The sequence below is a fragment of the Alosa sapidissima genome, chromosome 8, assembly GCF_018492685.1.
Source record: "Alosa sapidissima isolate fAloSap1 chromosome 8, fAloSap1.pri, whole genome shotgun sequence".
NCBI lineage: Eukaryota > Metazoa > Chordata > Actinopteri > Clupeiformes > Clupeidae > Alosa > Alosa sapidissima.
In genome coordinates this window covers 2,518,760-2,538,588 of record NC_055964.1, presented here as the reverse complement: position 1 = coordinate 2,538,588, position 19,829 = coordinate 2,518,760, and the positions used below count along the sequence as shown (strand labels likewise).

Here is a 19,829-nt window from a genome sequence, read left to right as displayed (position 1 = left end):
GGAACAAAAACAATAATTTCACCTTGAACTTATCATCAAATGTCAAACTAAATGGCCTTTTCCGCAACTGGCCTAATGCACAGGCACATTCTAAAAATGTCCATTGTAAAAATATCACATTCAACTGTCTGACCTCAAAATCCTCTAATTTTATCCTCCCTTTGAATTTTGTAATAATTATATTATTTTATTGACTCCTGTTGTTTTCAAAACATAAGGTTGAAATTGAAAGTAGGCTGTAGATCAGTGAAAATAATGTATTAGTCTACCTGTCTCGTTGTTTATTTTGAAGTTTTGCTACAAAATATTTGATCGCCTGCCTTACTACAATAAACCAACAAATGGTACTACTGTACGTTTTGACACGGTAGGACAACTAAACAGAACACTGTTAGTGTCCTTTGTCTTGTAATGACCCAAATTCTATAGGCACTTATGCCAGCCTTACACCGTACGATTTCCAAATGATTTCACAGTCGTAAACCGTGTGATGTGGGCAATATAAAGACCAATATGTGAGCTCTGTCTGGCACCGGAAGAGGCAAAGTAGGTACAGAATACAGAATTATTTGTGATTTTTATTGTGTTTCTTATAAATTATGTGTTCCACATAAATATAGCCCAATGACCTGCCTGAAAATACTTCTACGCATCTAAACACTTTACCTTCACCTGCTCTTGCGTAATAGGGTGACATATTTCCCTCACGGGATCAAAAGAGTATATATATATATATATATATATATATATACTTATATTGTTGTCTTTCAAAAGTCGTCTTTCTAAAGCATAAGTCATTGTCGGTGTTGGAGTGCTAGCTCTTTACTGCACCAATTTTTTTCTCTTGTAAATTGTACCTAAAACATATAAAAACTCTGGCCTAGATAGAGATATATTAGTTACCCTGGTATTATGTAAGGTGAGTTATAAGTGCCTTTTGCGAAGTTGTGTGTGAGAATCCAATGCTTAAGCCAAGGAGCATCCACCTGGTGACAATAGCACATTGTTATGTCAAAATGACAATAGTTATTTCACGTTGCAGAGGAATTTAGAAATGACCTGTGCAGTTATCTTTTTCAGCTCTAACCTTAATGATCTGACCTCGTCCTGGCTGGAGCTGTGGATCAGGCTGCAGCTCTCCAGATCGCATTCCGGTACAATTAATAATGACTTGAAAACCACTGTCAGCCAACTGGAGAAATAAGGTTCAGAGTATTATTTACCTGAACTTATATTTAGCTGTTTTAAACATTGACCAGTATAATGCAGTGGTTTGAAGTGACACAACAACACAAGATGATATTTAATCTTGGATGAGATAGTGTCCTAATGACCAGAGTTAATTTCTCTGACCATGATAAAGTCTTGGTTCTGTATAATATAACATTTTTAAATGACATACACCTCAATAGAGATGCAGGCAAACCAGCAGTCCTAAGTTATTGGACTTTAGTGCAGCCTTTAACATTGTTGATCTCAACATATTACTACTCAGACTAAAACACTGCACTGCAAAAACTGCTTATCTAATCAAATCTAACCAAGTGTTATTAATCTTATATGAAGATCAAAAAATCTAGCAAAAAGACTAAATACAACATACCTACAAGAAAGGAGCTTCTTTGTTGCCATCGGCAACTGTACCAAAAAACAACGTCCTTGACCTGTGGTGTTCCCCATTTCTATGCGAAGGCACCCATACAACATGTTTTCTTCACTATTTTTACTATGCTTCAGTCATTGAAGTCAATGGCAGCCCATAGAACCGTGTGGTAAAAAGTTGTGAAATTTGGCACACTGATTGGGGACAGTGCCATGAGTAACTTCACCAAGTTTCATGTCCCCACCTCGAGCACTCTAGTGCCACCAACAGGCCAAATTTGGATGTGCGTTCATTCACGTACGTTACTTTTGACCCGCTGACCCGATTGTCAAAAAGGAGGTATCGTAGGAATCCTTGGACCAAGCCAAGTTCAACGCCAGTTATGACGTCAATTTCCGCCATCATGGATTTTCTGCCATAGTGGATTTTAGCGAAAGTGAAACCAAAATTTCACGCCTCACATAGTTCAGATGATCTTCAGACCAAGCCGAACAAAAGTTATTGAACAGATTTTTCAAATTCAAAACCGTGACAGCCAATCAAAATTGGTGGCAAAGCCGCCAAACAAGAAAAGAGCTCATATCTCAGCAACCCTTTCATCTATCATAACCAGACTCATGACCCCATCAGGAGGACGCTCAGAAATTGGTGACCTTTGACCTCTAGGGGGCGCTACAATTAGCAAAAATGCGTTTTGACCTGTAGTTGTTGATGTGTTTGGAATTAAAGCGTACTAGTGGTGTCTGGTAATACTGTTGGAGGTCCTTAGGCCGACTCAGGCCAACTTGTGATGTCATCAGATTCAGCCGCCATATTGGATTTAATTAAAAACACTAAAAAGTTTTCACAGGTCACAAATTTCATCTGATCTTCACCAAAATTGGCACAGACCATCTTCAGACCATGCCCAACAAAAGTGGGCATATCTTTTATAGCCATATCTAAAACCGTTCGCCAGTAACAGCCAATTGAAAAAAGCCGCAAAGCCGCCAACAGGAAGTGAGCTCATATCTCAGCAACCCTTGCATGTATCATAACCAAACTTGAAACATGGACTCATGACCCCATTAGGAGGACACGCAAGATATTTGGTGACCTTTGACCTCTAGGGGTCACTGCAATTAGCAAAAATGAATTTTGGCTTGTAACTGTTGGCATGTTTGGAATTAAACTTACCAGTAGTGTCTTTTAATACTGTTCAGACTGAGCCTTAGATATGTCTTTATTTTTGAAGCCATATTCACAAGCGTTTGCCCAACACAGCCAATAAAAATCCACTGCGATGCCGCCAAAACAAAAAGTTACCTTATATCTCAGGCAATCTTTGTTGCTAGACATGAAACTTACTCCGACAGCTTACGGCCATATGTCTGATGTAACAACATTGAGTTGCCATGGCAACTCCAGCCTAACTGCTTGGCCCCCTCATTGCTGCTTGCAGCTATATTTCTTATTCTTATTCTTATTATTCTTATTTGTATGCCAGAGGAGTTCGCTGGTGTACACTTGCAGGAGTGCAGCAGTGTTTACTGCGTGACAGTGGCCGATCTTAATCTACTAAAAATGTTGTTATAAATTTACTAACATTTTGTAAAGATTGTAGATATTTTGACCCAAAGTTACAACCATATCAGACACCTCTCCTTGTAATGAACTCTTGCATATTGAGAACACAAACAAACCTCCTGAAACGAATTTATCTTCCTGTGGCAAAACTTTACACCTCTTTGTATTAGCCTGAAAATAAAAAAGTAAGTTAGTATCACAACAACGCTGTGTCGTGTTGTGTTTTATTATGTCAAATAAGGAGACCTCAAATGAAATCACAAATTGTACAGTGATGCAGTGATTAAGGAAAATGAAGAGATTTCTGAAATATATTTGTAAAATGGGTCCACCCACCAGTCCATAAGCCATGGTAAGTAGGTCTTTCCCTCAACCATAAGTGCAGTGTTGAACCATCCATGACTGTAAGAAATTCAGCATTATCATTAATAGTTAACATAGGAATAATAACACCACAATTATTATTATTATTAAATCATCATCATCATCATTATAGATTATAATTCTAGATTCAAAATATCATTATACTTCTATACTATTGTTAGGAGGTTCCCTGGAGACAAAACAAAGTATTTTACATTTGTAAGTGTGAAGTAAAGAAAAGAAAGGTACAAAGAAGGACTGTTTGTGCAGTCAGTGCAATACCTACTCCGCCACCTTGTAGCGGAAACTGGAGAAATGATAAGGTAATGCACAGACAATTCTTCTGGTACTTCTGAATCGTAAGGCATATTAACATATCCAATTTAGCATAAACAAAAAGCGATGAATTGACAGTAAGAGAGGGATAGTATGACAGTGATGGAGGGACTGTACAAGTGGTGGCACTCAACGAAAAAAAATCAGGAGGCACATAGAGTAGAAAAATGTGAGGTTCTCAGTGATGCAACAGAAATATTTCATTACACAAAAATAATTTGTTAGCTTAAGTTATGACCTTTTTTAAAATGGAACACAATGGGGTGGTAGTAGTATAGTGGCTAAGGAGCTGGGCGAACATGCAGTAACCAGAAAAGTTGTGGGTTAAATTCCCGTCTTTCACCGTTGTGTCCTTGAGGAATGCATTTAAAGAGAAACTATGCAGTTTTGGCAATATCTTCACCGTTTTCTCGCTTTCTGCTCGCAGGTATCTCTGCAGAGCTCCCCCTACAGCTTCAGAGTATTTTATGACACTCCTCAATCGGTCAGTCTGCAGTTTCCTCTTTCCCTGTTCCTCCGACAACTTACTCGCTTTCTGCTTCTTTTCGCTAGCTCAGCCATGACGAATGTCTGAGAATTGCCATCGCTACTTTGTTCTAGCCGGTGCCTGGCATGTACTGTATTTAGTGCAGTAAAGTAATTTGTTACATCGCGAGGCTGCGAGACTTTCTGTCTCTGAGTCTGCCGGCCCAAAGTTGCAAGGGTGGTTTTTCTGTTCACAGTTGCTAGGGGGAAGCAAGACGGCCACCATTCGCCCCAGAAAAACTCATATAGCTATTCCAATGACTCCGAAGCTGTGAAGTTAAGGTAAATTAAGCTAAACAAACTGCATAGTTCCCCTTTAATTCTGTGTTTCTCAGTGGAGAATTGTCCTTGCAATAATTGTGTCGCTTTGGATAAAAGCCTCAGCCAAATGAATAAATTATAATGAACACAAAAGTATAATGAACTATATAAAGTATAATGAACACAGTGAGTTAGTGTTAGTGTAAATATAATTCAGGGTTCAACATAAAACAATGGCTCACTGGCCCATTTTTCTGCCAGTCACCATCACGAGTCAGCTCAGCTCAGCTCAGCTGTGATGCAAACTAGTTGTAGCTAAGCATGTGAGGCTACTAAAATATACAGTTTTGTGTAAAAATAACTTTTCTGGGCCAGTAAATAAATAATGTGTGGGGGGAATATTACATTGGACCCTGCATAATTATACAAATAAAATAAAAGGTACAAAATCACGTTCCCAAAGGCTCGTTGAAGGCCACACAAAATGAAACCTTTAGAGGACATTCTGGGGATGTCCTCTAAAGGTTTCGTTTTGTGTGACCTTCAGTGAATACTCTCAGATTGTCCTCTTACAGTTATAGGCTTATCCTCATCAGTGGAGTCTGAGTAGTAGGTCTGTCACTGTGTCATAACAGGGCTGATTTTGTGTTGCCTGTGTGTGTGTGTGTGTGTGTGTGTTTGTGTGTGAGTGAGAGTGATGACACGTAGGGCTACGGTAAACTTCTGTTGTGTATGTTCGACCAAAGATGCTTTTAGTTCAATCGTCTCTGGTTCATCCTGGGGTTCAATAAAGCAATGGAGCTGTGTTCGGCTTTGGAAGCGTCTTGAAGAGTGGACATAACTTAATTTTATGTTGAGGTTGCAACATATTGCAACAGAGATCTATGTGAAATGTTGCCAGAATTGTCCTTAAAGAGATGTGCTATTGAGAGCGCTAACACCCTAGGATACGCTTACCGGTAACTCCCAATATGAGGTGCTGCAAGTTGCTGGTTTGAGTCCAGGAAAGTGCAGGGCTGAGCCGTGTGGTAAACACAATGCAGGTTACATCGTTAAACAAGAGAGAAATAAATGTTTTAATCAAATGAACATGCCTGGTAAATAATTGCTTCAATTACAGAAGAACTCAAAGATATCAAGTAATGATGGAAAAGAGCTCGCCAGGTTCAGAGAAGGTTGCTGTGAGTATTTTCCTCTGGTTTGGATTAATGGGACACAGTGCATCCAACAGCTTGAACTTGACGTAAAGTCACCAGCCACTGCACTTGTGCAGATGCCTGTCTAAACAACTGTGAGACCTCAGTAATCATCATTATTCTCTGATCTTCCTCCAAAATACTGTATAAAGTTCTGTCTCTAGTTTGTTTCAGAGAGTGGCTGGTATTGTTGTGCCCAGTCTGTCTTCTTACTCAATTAGGAACCGCACTGCGTGTTCAGCTTTGTGAAGGTAGATAAGTGAGGGAATAAATAGATGTACAGTACTGTGCAAAAGTCTTAGGCCCCTATTTTGCACCCGACGCAAAGTTTATTTTCTTATTTTGCACGTCTATTTGTCTAAAAATCGCTAAGGTGCAAGGTACCTAAAATGCATTACGCCACTGACCAAGAGAAACCTGGTCAGAAGTCTATGGCGAGTTGTTTATATGTTATTTTAAGAGCGCATTGTCAACAGTCATATTGGCGGTTGCACAACGCACCATCCTTCTATCATCCATGAACGCGCACCAGCGCACATCCATGCAAAACATTAAAAATTACACGATTACAATGGGAAACATAATTAGAATAAACATATTACGAAATACTGTACATCTCATGATGAGTAGTTATTCACCATCATTTGAAAATTGGTAATGGCGGTTAAAAGTGATTAGGGGAGAGGCGAGAGACGTATGGAGCACAGCTGAAGACGCACTGTCACGAGATATAAGCAACTCCTCTGCAGGATAAATGTTGTTTTATTCAGTCATTTGAACAATATTAGGGTAACTGTTGCTTTTTCCAGCCTATGTTTTCGATTGTAACCCATTGTCAGTCAATAGTGAAAGTAACTTACTGTGTATAACTGTTTAGTCTTTGCCTGACACCACAGTGAAGTTAGTTTCACTTGGCCAATGAGTTCAAATAACAGACGAGTGCAAATGCGTGAAGGCTATGCTATGCTAGGTTTTAGTAAAGCATGGTTTAGTGGATTGACTGTTGCATACGGTCTCGCACACACCCATATCAAACACACCCATGACTGATTAAGAAACCTACAGTAGGAACGCCTTGTTGCGCCATCCGCCCGACGTTTGATAACGAAAACACTCCCAATGTGGACTGGACTGGACTAGTGACCATGTACTTTAGACTGTCATAATAGGGCTCTATGTCTTAAATTTTACATGTTTTGCTTCAGTAATGCCAGAAGGACCATTGTTGGGATTGTTTATTTCTCACTCTCACTCTTAATTAGAATGACCAGAGAACACAGGAAATATGTACACGGTATTTAAATACACATAAAATGTAGTTTTTGTTCTGATACCAGTCCAATTTTAGTCTCAAGCTGCCATTTGATTTGTTGTTTAAGCCAAGGGGGTGACTGGTCATTATCCTATGGCCTAGGCCACTGACGGGCTTGCCTGGCCTGCCAAAAGCGGCCGACTTGACCGTGGCTAACCCTAAAACTAGGGATGTAGTGGTAAAATAAGAGGTGGGTAAACTATGAATTCTGTGATCTCAGTGAGGTGGACTGTGCCATGCGGTATCAGATTTTTAAAAAAGGCATTTAGAACATGTTTGATGATGGTGGAGGTTTTTGTCCAAAGTTTATAATAATACCAGTGGTATTAAATGGTTCCTAGAGTGTTGATGAGTGTATATATTGTGAATATGGATAATATGCAATTCTAAAATTTCAGAGGTGGATAAACTGTGTTCATTTGTGTTTAGCCTCCACTACATCCCTGCCAAAACTGACACTGCCGTGTCAAGAGCATTTTGGCATGGCACAAAGTAGAGGAGCCACCTGAAAGATACTATACATCTCCGGTGACCCTCTTCATTGTTCATTCATTTTATTTAACAAAACAAACTGAATTGGAATATCCTTAACCTTTCAAAAGTTATGATACATTTAGTGATCAGTGAAATGCAGGAAATGCAGGAGTTATTATCCCTGAAGCCAATTAATAGTGCTGAGGACTATCAATTGTGTGTCTGAGTAGCAGGGTTGTGCAAAATTCAAATTGCAATTCTGCTTCCTGTTTATTGCCTCAATTGAAATGCAAGTGAAATTCAAGAATTGAATTGGAATTTAAGAGCCAGTTTCAATTCAATTCTGGAATTTTGTACAAGCCTGCTGAGTAGGTGGTTAGCAGCACAGGAGCACTGCAGGAGACTGTACTTTCACTTTTCCTCTCTACACTACAAACCTCAGACCTTCCAGCACAATTCTGCAACCTGTTATCTGTAGTTGTGGGGTGTGTAAAGGATGGAGAGGAGACTGAGAATAAAGAACTGGTGGACAGTTTGTGGCAAGGTGTGGAAACAAATTTCACAAATTAAATGTGGCCAAGAAAAAAAAGAGTCGTGGTCCCGGACCAGGGTCAAGGCTAAGTTGAACACTGAGTGAAAAAGTAGGCTTTAAATGCCTGACAAGAAACTGGACTGGAAGTGCACCAACGTTGGGGCTGTCTACAGGAAGGGACAGAGCAGACTACTTGAGAAAACGTATGTATTTTAATGTGCAGCAGAATGTTGAATATGTTTTACCAGTCTGCTAATTCTAGTGCAATTTTCTTTGTAGCCCTCTGTTCAGGCAGCAGCATCAGCGAACGACATCAAAAAAGAACAAGCTGATTAAAAGAGCTGGCTCACTGGAGCCCCTAGAGTTGGTTATTGAGAGAAGTGGCAAAAACTGCTTCCTCACAAATGATGCATGAACTACTGGTCAGACAACAGAGTGTTTTCAGCTGGAGGCTGCCTCAACTTTGCTGCAATATGGACTGTTGAAAGCCATTCCTGCCCACTGCTATGCCAAACAATGACTCAATTGCACAAACACTTCATGGGCTATATCTTGCACTTTAGCGCAACTGACTTCGCGCAAATCGCTTTGTGGGCGGATCTTGGGCGCTGTTTCTATTTTACAGCGCTATAGTCAGTTGGGAACAGTTTGCTATTGATTTTTCCTCTTGACAAAATGTAATACAGAAATGTCACTTTCCGATGTTTTGGGATCACTCTCACTGAATCACGAGGTTATGAATGCATGGTGATATTTTTGCAATATAATCTACCTCACTATAGAGTATAGACAATGCAGATCTGTCAGATAAGCTCTCCTCTCCCGTGCTGCTGTTGGGGCATTTGGGTTAAATGGCATTGGCATGCAGTTCAACATCACGTCTTATTAAGTCCTCTAATATTTCCTAATTTATGTCATCAACACATCCGTGATTCGTGGAAATGTGCACGCTAGATTTATACCTATTTTTTCACATCGGACACCTCACTGATTATCCTCGTGTAGCAATATTTGTCCTTGTAATTATGTATAGTTTGGAGAAATGGGAACTGCGTCGTATAGATGAGAGGAGCAAAGTGCATTGTGCAACACAGGCGCCCAAGCAAGCGCTTATGCAGGTGTAAGCTACGGCTGTACCTTACCATCAGGCAACAGAAACAGTTTCTAAGTTGACCTTTCCAACTCTGCACAGTATCCCATTAACTGCATGACAATAGGCTATTTACAATATTTTATGTAAAGTAGAGTTTGTAAACACGTTATCATCAACTTAATGCACGCACAACTTTTGTTTGAGCAGGAAAGAGAATAACAATGAATGGACGCAGCAACTACAGAAATTGTAGCCAAGGCTACTTGCTGCTTTCTTTTACTGTCTATGGTTGCTGGTTAACAGCACATAATAAGCTTACTTAAGCGAATTCACAAACTCAAGACTTCAAGGCCATCATGGATATAAAATGTTTTTTGAAAACAACGAAAGGATGGAGGGAACAAAGCAAAGTTTGGAGTTATTTCAGATGGGCTACAACAAGGTAGGCAAAATGGTGCTTGTCAAAACCTTAGTGCAGCTGGAATAATGCTTATAGGCTGATGTTAAAGCGAACACGATGTTTAAAGCCATACACAACGGTAAATTGGAACAAAACTACAGGTAACTTTAGCCTTTATAGGGCTGTATAAAGTTGTCCAAATTAATAGGTCGTAATTAGGCGTTGTTGTAAAGATATTGCATAGATGTACTATATAGGCTACTAAATTTTTAGTTGACCAATGCACGAACAAAACCGGGAAATGGACAAATATTATCAAGGCTTTGAATGTTTCCATCTGTGCACAGGGTGTCTGTAGATCAGTGTGCATAGCATTAATTTCTGCAGGCCTGTGGCCATGCATGCGCCCTTAAAATAGCATCTGAATTTGCGCCACTGACTTTAGACTATGAGGTTCCTGGTCTGTGGCGGAATTGTTCTCTGAAACAGCAAAATATCAACAGGGACCGTTTGCGCCGGAACACGCCCCCTCTTTTCGCTGAAACGCCCCCATGGGCGCACATGTACCTGTGGAGGGAAAATTCCAATATGCGCTGACTGCACAATAGGAAAGACAAATGCGCGAGTATACAAAGTCAATTGCGCTGGTGTGCACGACAGAGCCCCATATCTGAAATTATAGTTACTTGTGTGGATGTGTGTTGGATATACATTAATATTGTTAGTTGCTGCTTTAACACCATAATTTTCCTTTGGGGATTAATAAAATAATTATATATCTATCTAAAAGCAGCAACAGGTCAGGTGAGTTACTTACAAGCAATAGAAATAAGAGTTGCAATTGTATCTTTAGTAGTCATGGTGAAAATAAAAACAGATTAAAATGGGGATGTGCACAAAATTAAACAAAGGCAAACAAGCTGTAATCAGTGTAATCAGTGGCAGCTTTATTGTACAAATGTCAGAAGTGATAATAAGATAATACCCTACCTATAGCCAGGGAACATCTCCAACTCCCGCTCCGTTAACTGACGAAAACCCAGCACAATGTCTTTAAATGAAGGCTCCTAAAAAAAACAATATAAATATTCCATTAGAGTAAGTTGATTCAGTATTCAGTCATCATGGCATATCCATTTCACCTGCTGCCATATCAATATGATATGAATATGATTAGATGCAAGTTTCATCTCTCACATGAGTATATTTTCCTGGATAACTATAAAGAAACCTTTAAAAATTACAATATCTTTCTGTAGTTTCGCTTTCTGTTTCAGTAAGCTAAGTTTAAAGGTGCTCTAAGCAATGTTACACAGTTTCTACGGTAAAACATTTTTAGTCACATGCAGCAAAAATCACCTAACCATCCGCTAGCTACCTGTGCCCTGAATACACTGTAAAAAACGCGGTATCTGTGGACAGCCCAGGCTCCAAAAATGGAAACAAAAAAAACCAGCCTGGACCATAAAAACATAACAAACTGTTCCAGTGACGTTACCCAACGTCGCTTAGAGCACCTTTAAGTAAATGGTGTATCTGGGTAGGGATCCGTTCCATGCTATAATACACTTCTAGGGGATAATGTCTACCAGTCAGTATAGGAAAATAAATCATAACAGGAGGAAGAAGAGTAATATAGACTGTCTTGCCTTGTGTAGAAGGCATTGACTTTTTTAAAGACTCAACATTATACTTTCTTGAAATTTCATTATCTGTGTTTTTTTTATAAAAACAAATGGTCCTTGACAATTCTGAGATATACATATTTCCAATATTAGTGTGTGTTGAGAGTGCACATATGAATCCAGTGTAATTTTTCACTTCATCAGTACAAGGTTAAATATTATTTTGCATACATCATCATGCATTGAAGTAAATTTTGCTTTTTATTATAAAGGTTTATAAAGGTTTTAACTTTTAAGATAGCGCAAAACAGACCTGCCAACCTGTGCACATTTTGCGTTCCTGCATAAATGCGTACATTTTGGGCATGCATTTTCACATTAAAATAAGCCAGTATGATTTGTTGTTGTTGTGGAGCGCATGAATTAGAATCTCCTGCAAATCGATTTTATGCGAGAGAGAAGTAGAGAGAGAAAGTGACAAGACACAGTCAGAGAAAATGAAAGGTATAGCAGACGTATTGGCTTCTTTTTGTGCTATTTTTGCAGACCTGCTATTTGTTTCTTAGGGCGAGCTTTATAATCATCTCTCATCATCTCATCATATGATTGATGCCCGATTCAGGGCATCGAAAAAGAGAATAGACTAATAAACACACACCCTATGCTTCGCTAAAGTGGATCTAACAACAGTGTTGCTCGCTGTTACTTTTCGTCTGCCCTGAAGTGACCTTAACAAGTCTCACTTGCAAATTCACGTTTGAATTCCTTTGCGGAAATGAAAAACTTTCTCTGGGTGTGATTGTGAATTTCCCTATAATAGCCTAATGATGATATGTAATCACATATCTCTTATTAGTGCAGTGTGACTGTATGGTGTCAGTGGGGGGCAAGGAAACAGATTAAGGGCCCTATCATGACATTCTAAAATGCATAGTCACTGACGAAAAGTTTAAACAAATTTCGTGGGTTGTTCAGTCCACTTTGGGTGTGGTGTAGTTATGAAACGTTATCAAATGCCCGGTGCTTGGCGCTAGAAGGTGGGCCTTATGTTTTTGGGCACAACATCCTTTAAACCAATGAGAGTCACATCTGTCCTTGCCTTTAACAGCAAGCGGCGCAACTTCAAACAGCACATCAATATTTTGATGGTCACCGGCACTGTGCTTGCACGCAAGACCGTATGGAACAGGTATTCCATGCTTTATTAAAAACTAGCAGAGTATATAGCCTACACACATCTGCACTCGTCTATTATTTGAACTCATTGGCAAAGTGAAACCAACTTCACTGTGGTCTCATGACAAAACAGTTATACACACTTTCACTATTGACTGAAAATAGGTTACCATCGAAAACAGCCTGAAAAAAGCAACAATTACCCCAATAATGTTCAAATGACTGAATAAAAACCTAAGGACATTTATCCTGCAGAGGAGTTGTTGATTACATCTTGTGTCAGTGTGTCTTCAGCTGTGCTTCATATTTGCCTGTCGCCTAATCATTTCTATCCGTCATTACCAATTTGCAAATAATGGTGAACTACTCATTGTGTAATATCTTTATTCTAATTATGTTTCCCATTGTAATCATGTAATATGTAATGTTTTGCATGAATTTGCGCTGGTGAGCGTTTGTGGATGAGAGAAGCAGGGTGGGAAGTGCACCTGCCCATATCATATGATAATGCGCTCTTAAAATAACATAAACAACTCGCCATGGATTTCTGACCAGGTTTCTCTTGATCAGTGGCATAATGCGTTTTAGGTGCGATAGTGATTTTTAGACAATGCGCCAGACCCCTCCTTAGGTCATTAATTGTCACACCCCTTGGCTCGTTGTTCAAAAAAAGAGACGGGCATGGCAAAAAACTCAAGTCTACGGTAGGAATAAGCTTTGAATCATGATTATAGACTTTAGACTGTGCTTTAGACCGTCATGATAGAGGCCTAAGCGTTAAGTGATTAGTGACAGTGAGGAACCCGGGCTTTGTTGATGAGGCCAACTGCAGTTAGGAAGAAACCAAGTTTTTGCCATGAGGTTTTGGTACCTGATGGACCACAGCCTCCTGCCGGAAGGGAGTGGCTCAAAGAGACTGTGTCCGGGGTGGGAGGTGTCAGCCACAATCCTACCTGCCCGCCCCAGGGCCCTGGAGGCATGCAGATCATGGAGGGATGGCAGACAGCAGCCAATCACCCTCTCAGCAGAGCAAATGATACACTGTAGTCTGCGCTTGTCCTTGGCAGAGGCCGCAGCATACCAGATGGTGATGGAGGAGGTGAGGATGGACTCAATGATGGAGGTGTAGAAGAGCTCCATCACTGGCTTTGGCAGGTTGTATTTCTTCAGCTGTCGCAGGAAGTACATCCTCTGCTCTGCCTTTTTGGTGAGAGCACTGGTGTCCAGCTCCCACGAGGTGTGGATGATGATGAAGCCCAGAGAGCAGAAGGACTCCACAGAGTCTACAGGGGAGCCACTCAGTGATGGGAGCGGGTGTGGCTGGGTTCCTCCTGAAGTCCACAACCATCTCCACTGTCTTTAGAGCATTTAGCTCCAAGCTGTTTTGTCTGCACCAGGACACCAGATGGTCAATCTCCCACCTGTAGGTGGACTCATCACCATCAGAGATGAGCCCAATGAGGGCGGTGTCGTCTGCTAACTTTATGAGCTTGACTGACGATTGACTGATGGATGGAGGTGCAACTGTTTGTATACAGAGAGAAGGGTAAAGGGGAACCGGTGCTGATGGTCCAGGAGTCCGAGACATGTTTCCCCAGCTTCACATACTGCTTCCTATCAGACAGGAAGTTAGTGATCCACCTGCAGGTGGAGTCAGATACATGCAGCTGGGAGAGCTTGTCCTGCAGCAGAGCTGGGATGATGCTGTTGAAGGCGGAGCTGAAATTAACTAACAGGATCCTGCCGTATGTTCCTGCCAAGTTCAGGTGTTGGAGGATAAAGTGGAGGGCCATGTTTACTGCATCGTCTACAGATCTGTTGGCTCTGTAGGCAAACTGCAGGGGGTCCAGGAGTGGGTCTGTGATGGTTTTAAGGTGGGATTGGTCTGTAGTCATTCAGTCCTGTGATCTTTGTTTTTTGGGGACGGGGATGATGGTGGAGGTCTTGAAGCAGGCTGGTACATGGCATGTCTCCAGTGAGATGTTAAAAATGTCTGTGAACACTGGAGACAGCTGCTCGCCATAGTGCTTCAGGGTGGAGGGAGAAACAGAGCCTGGTCCCGCTGCTTTGCGGGGGTTCTGTCTTTTGAACACTCTGTTAACTTCCTTCTCCAGGATGGAGAGAGCCGTCATTGTGGTGGAAGGGGAGGAGTGGTTGGGGGCCTCTGAGTTGGGCAGTTGTGGAGGGGCCTGGTCCTCTGTTGAGGTAGGGGAAGAGGGTCTGTAGGTCTGGTATAATAAATTATAATAGTTAATAAATAAATAAATAAATAAATAAATAATAGTAATTATTTAAGATTAGCCTAGATTGTTGCACTGTTATCTTATTTGTTGCAAGATGTATGACCATATTGGCTTAGGCTATAATGACTTAGTAGGCTACATCAGTCACGCCTATTCTTTGCTATTTGTGAGTCCCACTGTGTGTGCTGCCTGCGCAATAGTGTTTTGGTGTGGGAGATTCTAATTCATGCGCTCCACAACAACAACAAATCATACTGGCTTATTTTGATGTGAAAATGCATGCCCAAAATGAGTTGGATAATTATATTCTTTGTTGTAAATTCCCAGTATGTCCTGCTGGTGACCTCAGTAAGAAGTACCTGTTAAGACGCTCTTAGTCAGTAACAAGTATTCTGGATCACCCGTAGATCTACGAGATCTATGTTCTTAAGCAACAATGGTTTCGAGAAACAGTCTGCAGATCTTAAGACATTCGTAAGAGGGACTTTATCACCGAGGCTTACAATGCTTTCGGGAAACCGGGCCCAGATCTGTAGGGTTAACAGACGTTTAAGCAGCACTGACTAATAGATTGGATATATAGGACCACAACTTGATGGTTGTAGCACTCACAGGGGCTGACTCTGTACACAAGTTGTAGCCAGACTGAAGGAAGATACCCATTTGTATAGCATCTGGTGAACGCAGGAAGCTTAGCAGATAATCAAAGGTGTCCTTGTTCCATTTCCTAGAAAATATTTACCAAAAACATTTTTGAAATTCATTGAGATGCCTCATGGATAAACAGTGCAGCACTTACACGCACAATTGCAACCTCTTTGAAAACAAACAGTTTGTTAAAGGAGAATTCCGGTGTGATATTGACCTAAAGTGTATTGAAACATGATACCGAGTGTGAACGTATGTCTCATAGCCCATCTCGACTTGTCCCCTGCACTCCAAAATCTGGCGATAGTTAGCCGATGCTACCAACAACTTTTTCAGTAGTGGTGCTTCGGCATCGGGCTAGCCATGCAAATAAATCACTGTTTTACACCCATTTACGAGGCTCAATGTATCTCCACACTTCATTGGTAGACTTCCTAGGGCCCTGACATTTAAAACGAGACATTGAGAACTTTGAAAAAGCACTGGTAGTTTACTTACAAGACGATTTATACAGACAGTATCTTCACGAAGTTTAACGTTTGCAGCCATCTTGAATTTAGTCACGATAAGTCGAGCAACGAGTAAGAATGAACAGGTATGATAAGGGATCAGATTCCAAAAATAATTCAGTGGAAATGCATGGATTCCAGTTTCTTCCAGTAGCAGCAACTGGAATCCATGCATTTCCACTGAATTATTTTTGGAATCTGATCCCTTATCATAGCTGTTCATTCTTAATCGTTGCTCGACTTATCGTGACTAAATTCAAGATGGCTGCAGACGCTAAACTTCGTGAAGATACTGTCTGTATAAATCGTCTTGTAAGTAAACTACCAGTGCTTTTTCAAAGTTCTCAATGTCTCGTTTTAAATGTCAGGGCCCTCAGAAGTCTACCAATGAAGTGTGGAGATACATTGAGCCTCGTAAATGGGTGTAAAACAGTGATTTATTTGCATGGCTAGCCCGATGCCGAAGCACCACTATTGAAAAAGATGTTGGTAGCATCGGCTAACTAGCGCCAGATTTTGGAGTGCAGGGGACAAGCCGAGATGGGCTATGAGACATACGTTCACACTCGGTATCATGTTTCGATACACTTTAGGTCAATATCACACCGGAATTCTCCTTTAACACACATAATTATGCCCTAGAATTCCTATATGTTTTTACACTTTTTCTTTGTGGTTTCTCAGTGGCTTCACAGCTAAATACTTCATATTTTAAAAATGGATTTTGTGATAGGAACTGGTTTTAATTGACATTTTATGAAATATTAGAATCTTTGACAATGTTATCTGCAGAAAATATACAAAATTCTCACATCTCCTGATTGTTGCCCTTGTCATAGAGGTATGGCTGCCAAAACCCAGCTGCTCCATCACTTGTTGTAAGAGGGGTGAAACGGTCTGCGTACACCTCTATGATCAGTGGACTAGCTCGCTCATGGTACTGCTCATAAATGCTCTGAGCAGTTGAGAGGCCAATGACTCCGGCACCAATAACTGCTACACGCATGTCTGGAAAAAAATACAAAGAAATACATGCAGTTATCAGCATACAACCCGAATTCCGAAAAATGTTTATGCTTTGTAAAATGTAAATAAAAAAAGAATGCTATGATTTACAAATCATGTCAACTATATTTAATTGAGAATAGTTCAAAGACAATATATCAACTGCTGAAGGAGATTTTCAAATATAAGCATATTTTGAATTTGATGCCAGAAACACGTCTCAAAAAAGTTGGGACGGGGGCAACAAAAGGCTGGAAAAGTTGTGTAATAATAAAGACAACTAAAGGAGGAACATTTCACAACTAATTAGGTGAACTGAGGGCCCTATTATCGTAGTTTAAAACGCATGATCACTGGCGAAAAGTTTATTTAAATTTAGGATGTCCAGTTGGGAGTGTTTTCGTAATCAACGTTGGTCGGATGGCTCAACAAGGCAAGGTTTCAATGAGAATGACATCTGTCATTCCCTTTAACAGCGAGCAGCACAACTTTAAACAGCGCATTGGTATTTTGACAGTCATCGGCACATTTGAAGGAATCGGCTTGCACACAAGACCATGGAACAGTTATTCCACTAAACCATGTTTTTAGTGCTGTCACTAACGACTAATTTCAACTAATCTTTCGACTAATTTTTTGATTAATTGACTTGACTTTTTAACAAAAATCAAGTGTTATTTCGTTGTGTCCATTTTATTTTGAACTCAACTGACGGGTCAAAACATAAAATATATATCAGCCTACTTTTGTTAGAAACTCATTAAGTATTTCCAACTCAATTTCCGTTAGGCTATAGTACACTGTAGTGGACACTATGGACATAATTCACCATACTGTGTTATTGACATGTATTCCCTTACTTAACTATGCTTGTGGTAAGTGTGTTCTGTGCTGTGAGTTATGCTACGATCTGTAACCGATCGTCCAAACGAATCCTGTAAACGCCCTGCCCGAAACCACACTTTTTTGAAACCAGGTCCCAGGGTGAAACAAATTTGAAACCGTACCCCTTGCGTGTTCATTTGGACGGCGAAACCACATACTTGCGTATTGATGATGTCATCGCCACACCTCAGCTGCCCTGGACTTGACACTTGTTATAGTATTGCCTAGCAATACTAATTTTCATACATGACATTACCTACGATTACACTCAGTAGGCTAAATATCACAACTGGTGCTGCGCAGCGCTAATAGCTTATCATGACTTGGTGGACTTAACAGTGTTTTTCTATGTGTTTTCTTGATGCATTCTAGCTACTGTCAGTGACTGACACGAGAGAACTAGTCAGAGGTTATTAGGGAAGTGCGGTTTAAGTTTAAATGAATTTTTGCATAGTACTGGTGTCATTCATTTATTTTACATGTCTTACAACATAAATAAATGCATTCATAGTCTAGTGAAGTCAGATATGAGCATACAAGTCGCTTAGAAATCATGTTAAGCCTACAGTAGATGTGCACTAAATGAGAATGCACGATTTGATGCAGGAAAAAAGTATCAAAGATATTATAGCAATATTATAAATGTGGCGACGGAATAGTCTAGAACTTGGGTAAGCCTAGCATTTAGTAGCCTATGCACTTGTGGTGATAGCCAATAACCAGTGACGGACTGGACGGTCTGGCATTTGGGCAGATGCCAGAAGGGCCGCGGCCTCTCGTGGGCCGTTTGGGCCGGCAAATCACGGAGCGGCATGCTTGTCGGGTTTGCGCGGCCTATTCATCGCAAGGCCGGTTTCACATTATCTCTCGACCCACTATCAAGCATCAATAGTGTTAAATGGCTTCGAATCAGCCATTTATCTCCAACTCCCTTTTCCTTCTTCACAGTGGGAAACTGATCAGTTTATACCAGATATGAGTCTCTATACCAGTGGTCTCCAACACGGTGCCCGCGGGCTACCTGGACGGCTATGAGGCGCCCCCAGCGCACTTTTTGTTTTCAATAGATATTTAAGTCTAGACCAGAACCATTTTAAGAATGTATGTAGCCATACATCTGTAAGATTAAATTGATATTGGTGATGCCTTACAAATTGTAGCTGCGTTAAATTTTAGCCTTTGGCTCCAAATCCGTTTCCCATTCAATCTTTAAACAACAACGGAAGCGGAGCGCATACACGCTGCTCGCATGCATAGACAGTAAAGGGGGAAAAAACTTGCTTGTCTGGTGTAGCCAATGGAAGCATATCTTTGCAAAAGTTCTGTGGCCATTCCATGTTCGTCAAATACGGTTCTTGCATGATTGTTCAAGGACTGAAAAACAATTGCTTTAGCTCACAGGCCTTTTATCCTCCGTAGGCAACTGCCGTATAATAGCTCTGAAAATGTTATAGCATGCATGACTGAGCAGGACTGTGCATTACCCTTTTTTTGTCAGATCATGGATCATTTCAGGTGTGCAATAACTTTAAAAGGAGTTTTCATATGTTAGGGTGGTGTGGGCGATTACTATTGAAATGTTAAAACCGAATTGTCCACTGAAATCAGAACTTAAACAACCCCTGAATTCATAATGGTGGGTGGGTATAAATTGGGTACAAATTGTAACCCAAATTATTAATTGCACAAAAAGATAGTTTTTTTGTAAAAAAAAAAAAAAAAAATAGATTAGATTCCCCATGCAAACTTTGAAATGAACAAACTGAACAAAAATGTTGGTAGTGTTGCATACTGTATGTTATTGATATTAAATTTGAAAATACAGTTGCTTAATATATAATGACGTTTAGGCCTGCACAATATTGATAATTTAAAAGTAAAAATCACATAGGCCTATTATTTAGGAGGACTACCCTCGCAAAAAAGGGGTGAGGGTATGTTTGTTTTAAATGAGTAGCCCTACATATGATTTCGGGTCTTCAGGTAGCCCTCATTCCCAAAGGTTGGAGACCCCTGCTCTATACTACAGTCATGGTGACCCTCAATATTTACATCAGTCTACATTCTTTTGTAACCT

At 40.4% G+C, this 19,829-nt stretch overlaps 1 protein-coding gene and 1 long non-coding RNA gene across 2 annotated transcripts in view; one reads left to right on the top strand and one right to left on the bottom strand.

Moving 5' to 3' along the window:
• The window catches only part of LOC121715572 (D-amino-acid oxidase-like), a 29,685-nt gene that overhangs the window by 4,758 nt on the left and 5,098 nt on the right, over nucleotides 1–19,829 (bottom strand). Inside the window, exons 2-8 of the mRNA XM_042101436.1 lie at nucleotides 16,675–16,870; nucleotides 15,318–15,432; nucleotides 10,652–10,728; nucleotides 3,506–3,571; nucleotides 3,286–3,340; nucleotides 1,088–1,192; nucleotides 904–986 (exon numbers count right to left, since the gene is read on the bottom strand). Of these exons, the coding sequence (XP_041957370.1) occupies nucleotides 904–986; nucleotides 1,088–1,192; nucleotides 3,286–3,340; nucleotides 3,506–3,571; nucleotides 10,652–10,728; nucleotides 15,318–15,432; nucleotides 16,675–16,868 (695 nt within the window). The 5' untranslated portion in view covers nucleotides 16,869–16,870. The remainder of the gene's footprint in view (nucleotides 1–903; nucleotides 987–1,087; nucleotides 1,193–3,285; nucleotides 3,341–3,505; nucleotides 3,572–10,651; nucleotides 10,729–15,317; nucleotides 15,433–16,674; nucleotides 16,871–19,829) is intronic.
• On the top strand, nucleotides 381–18,685 carry LOC121715603. The gene is made up of 3 exons (XR_006033649.1): nucleotides 381–390; nucleotides 10,288–10,295; nucleotides 18,476–18,685. It is a non-coding gene; the product is annotated as an uncharacterized LOC121715603 (long non-coding RNA).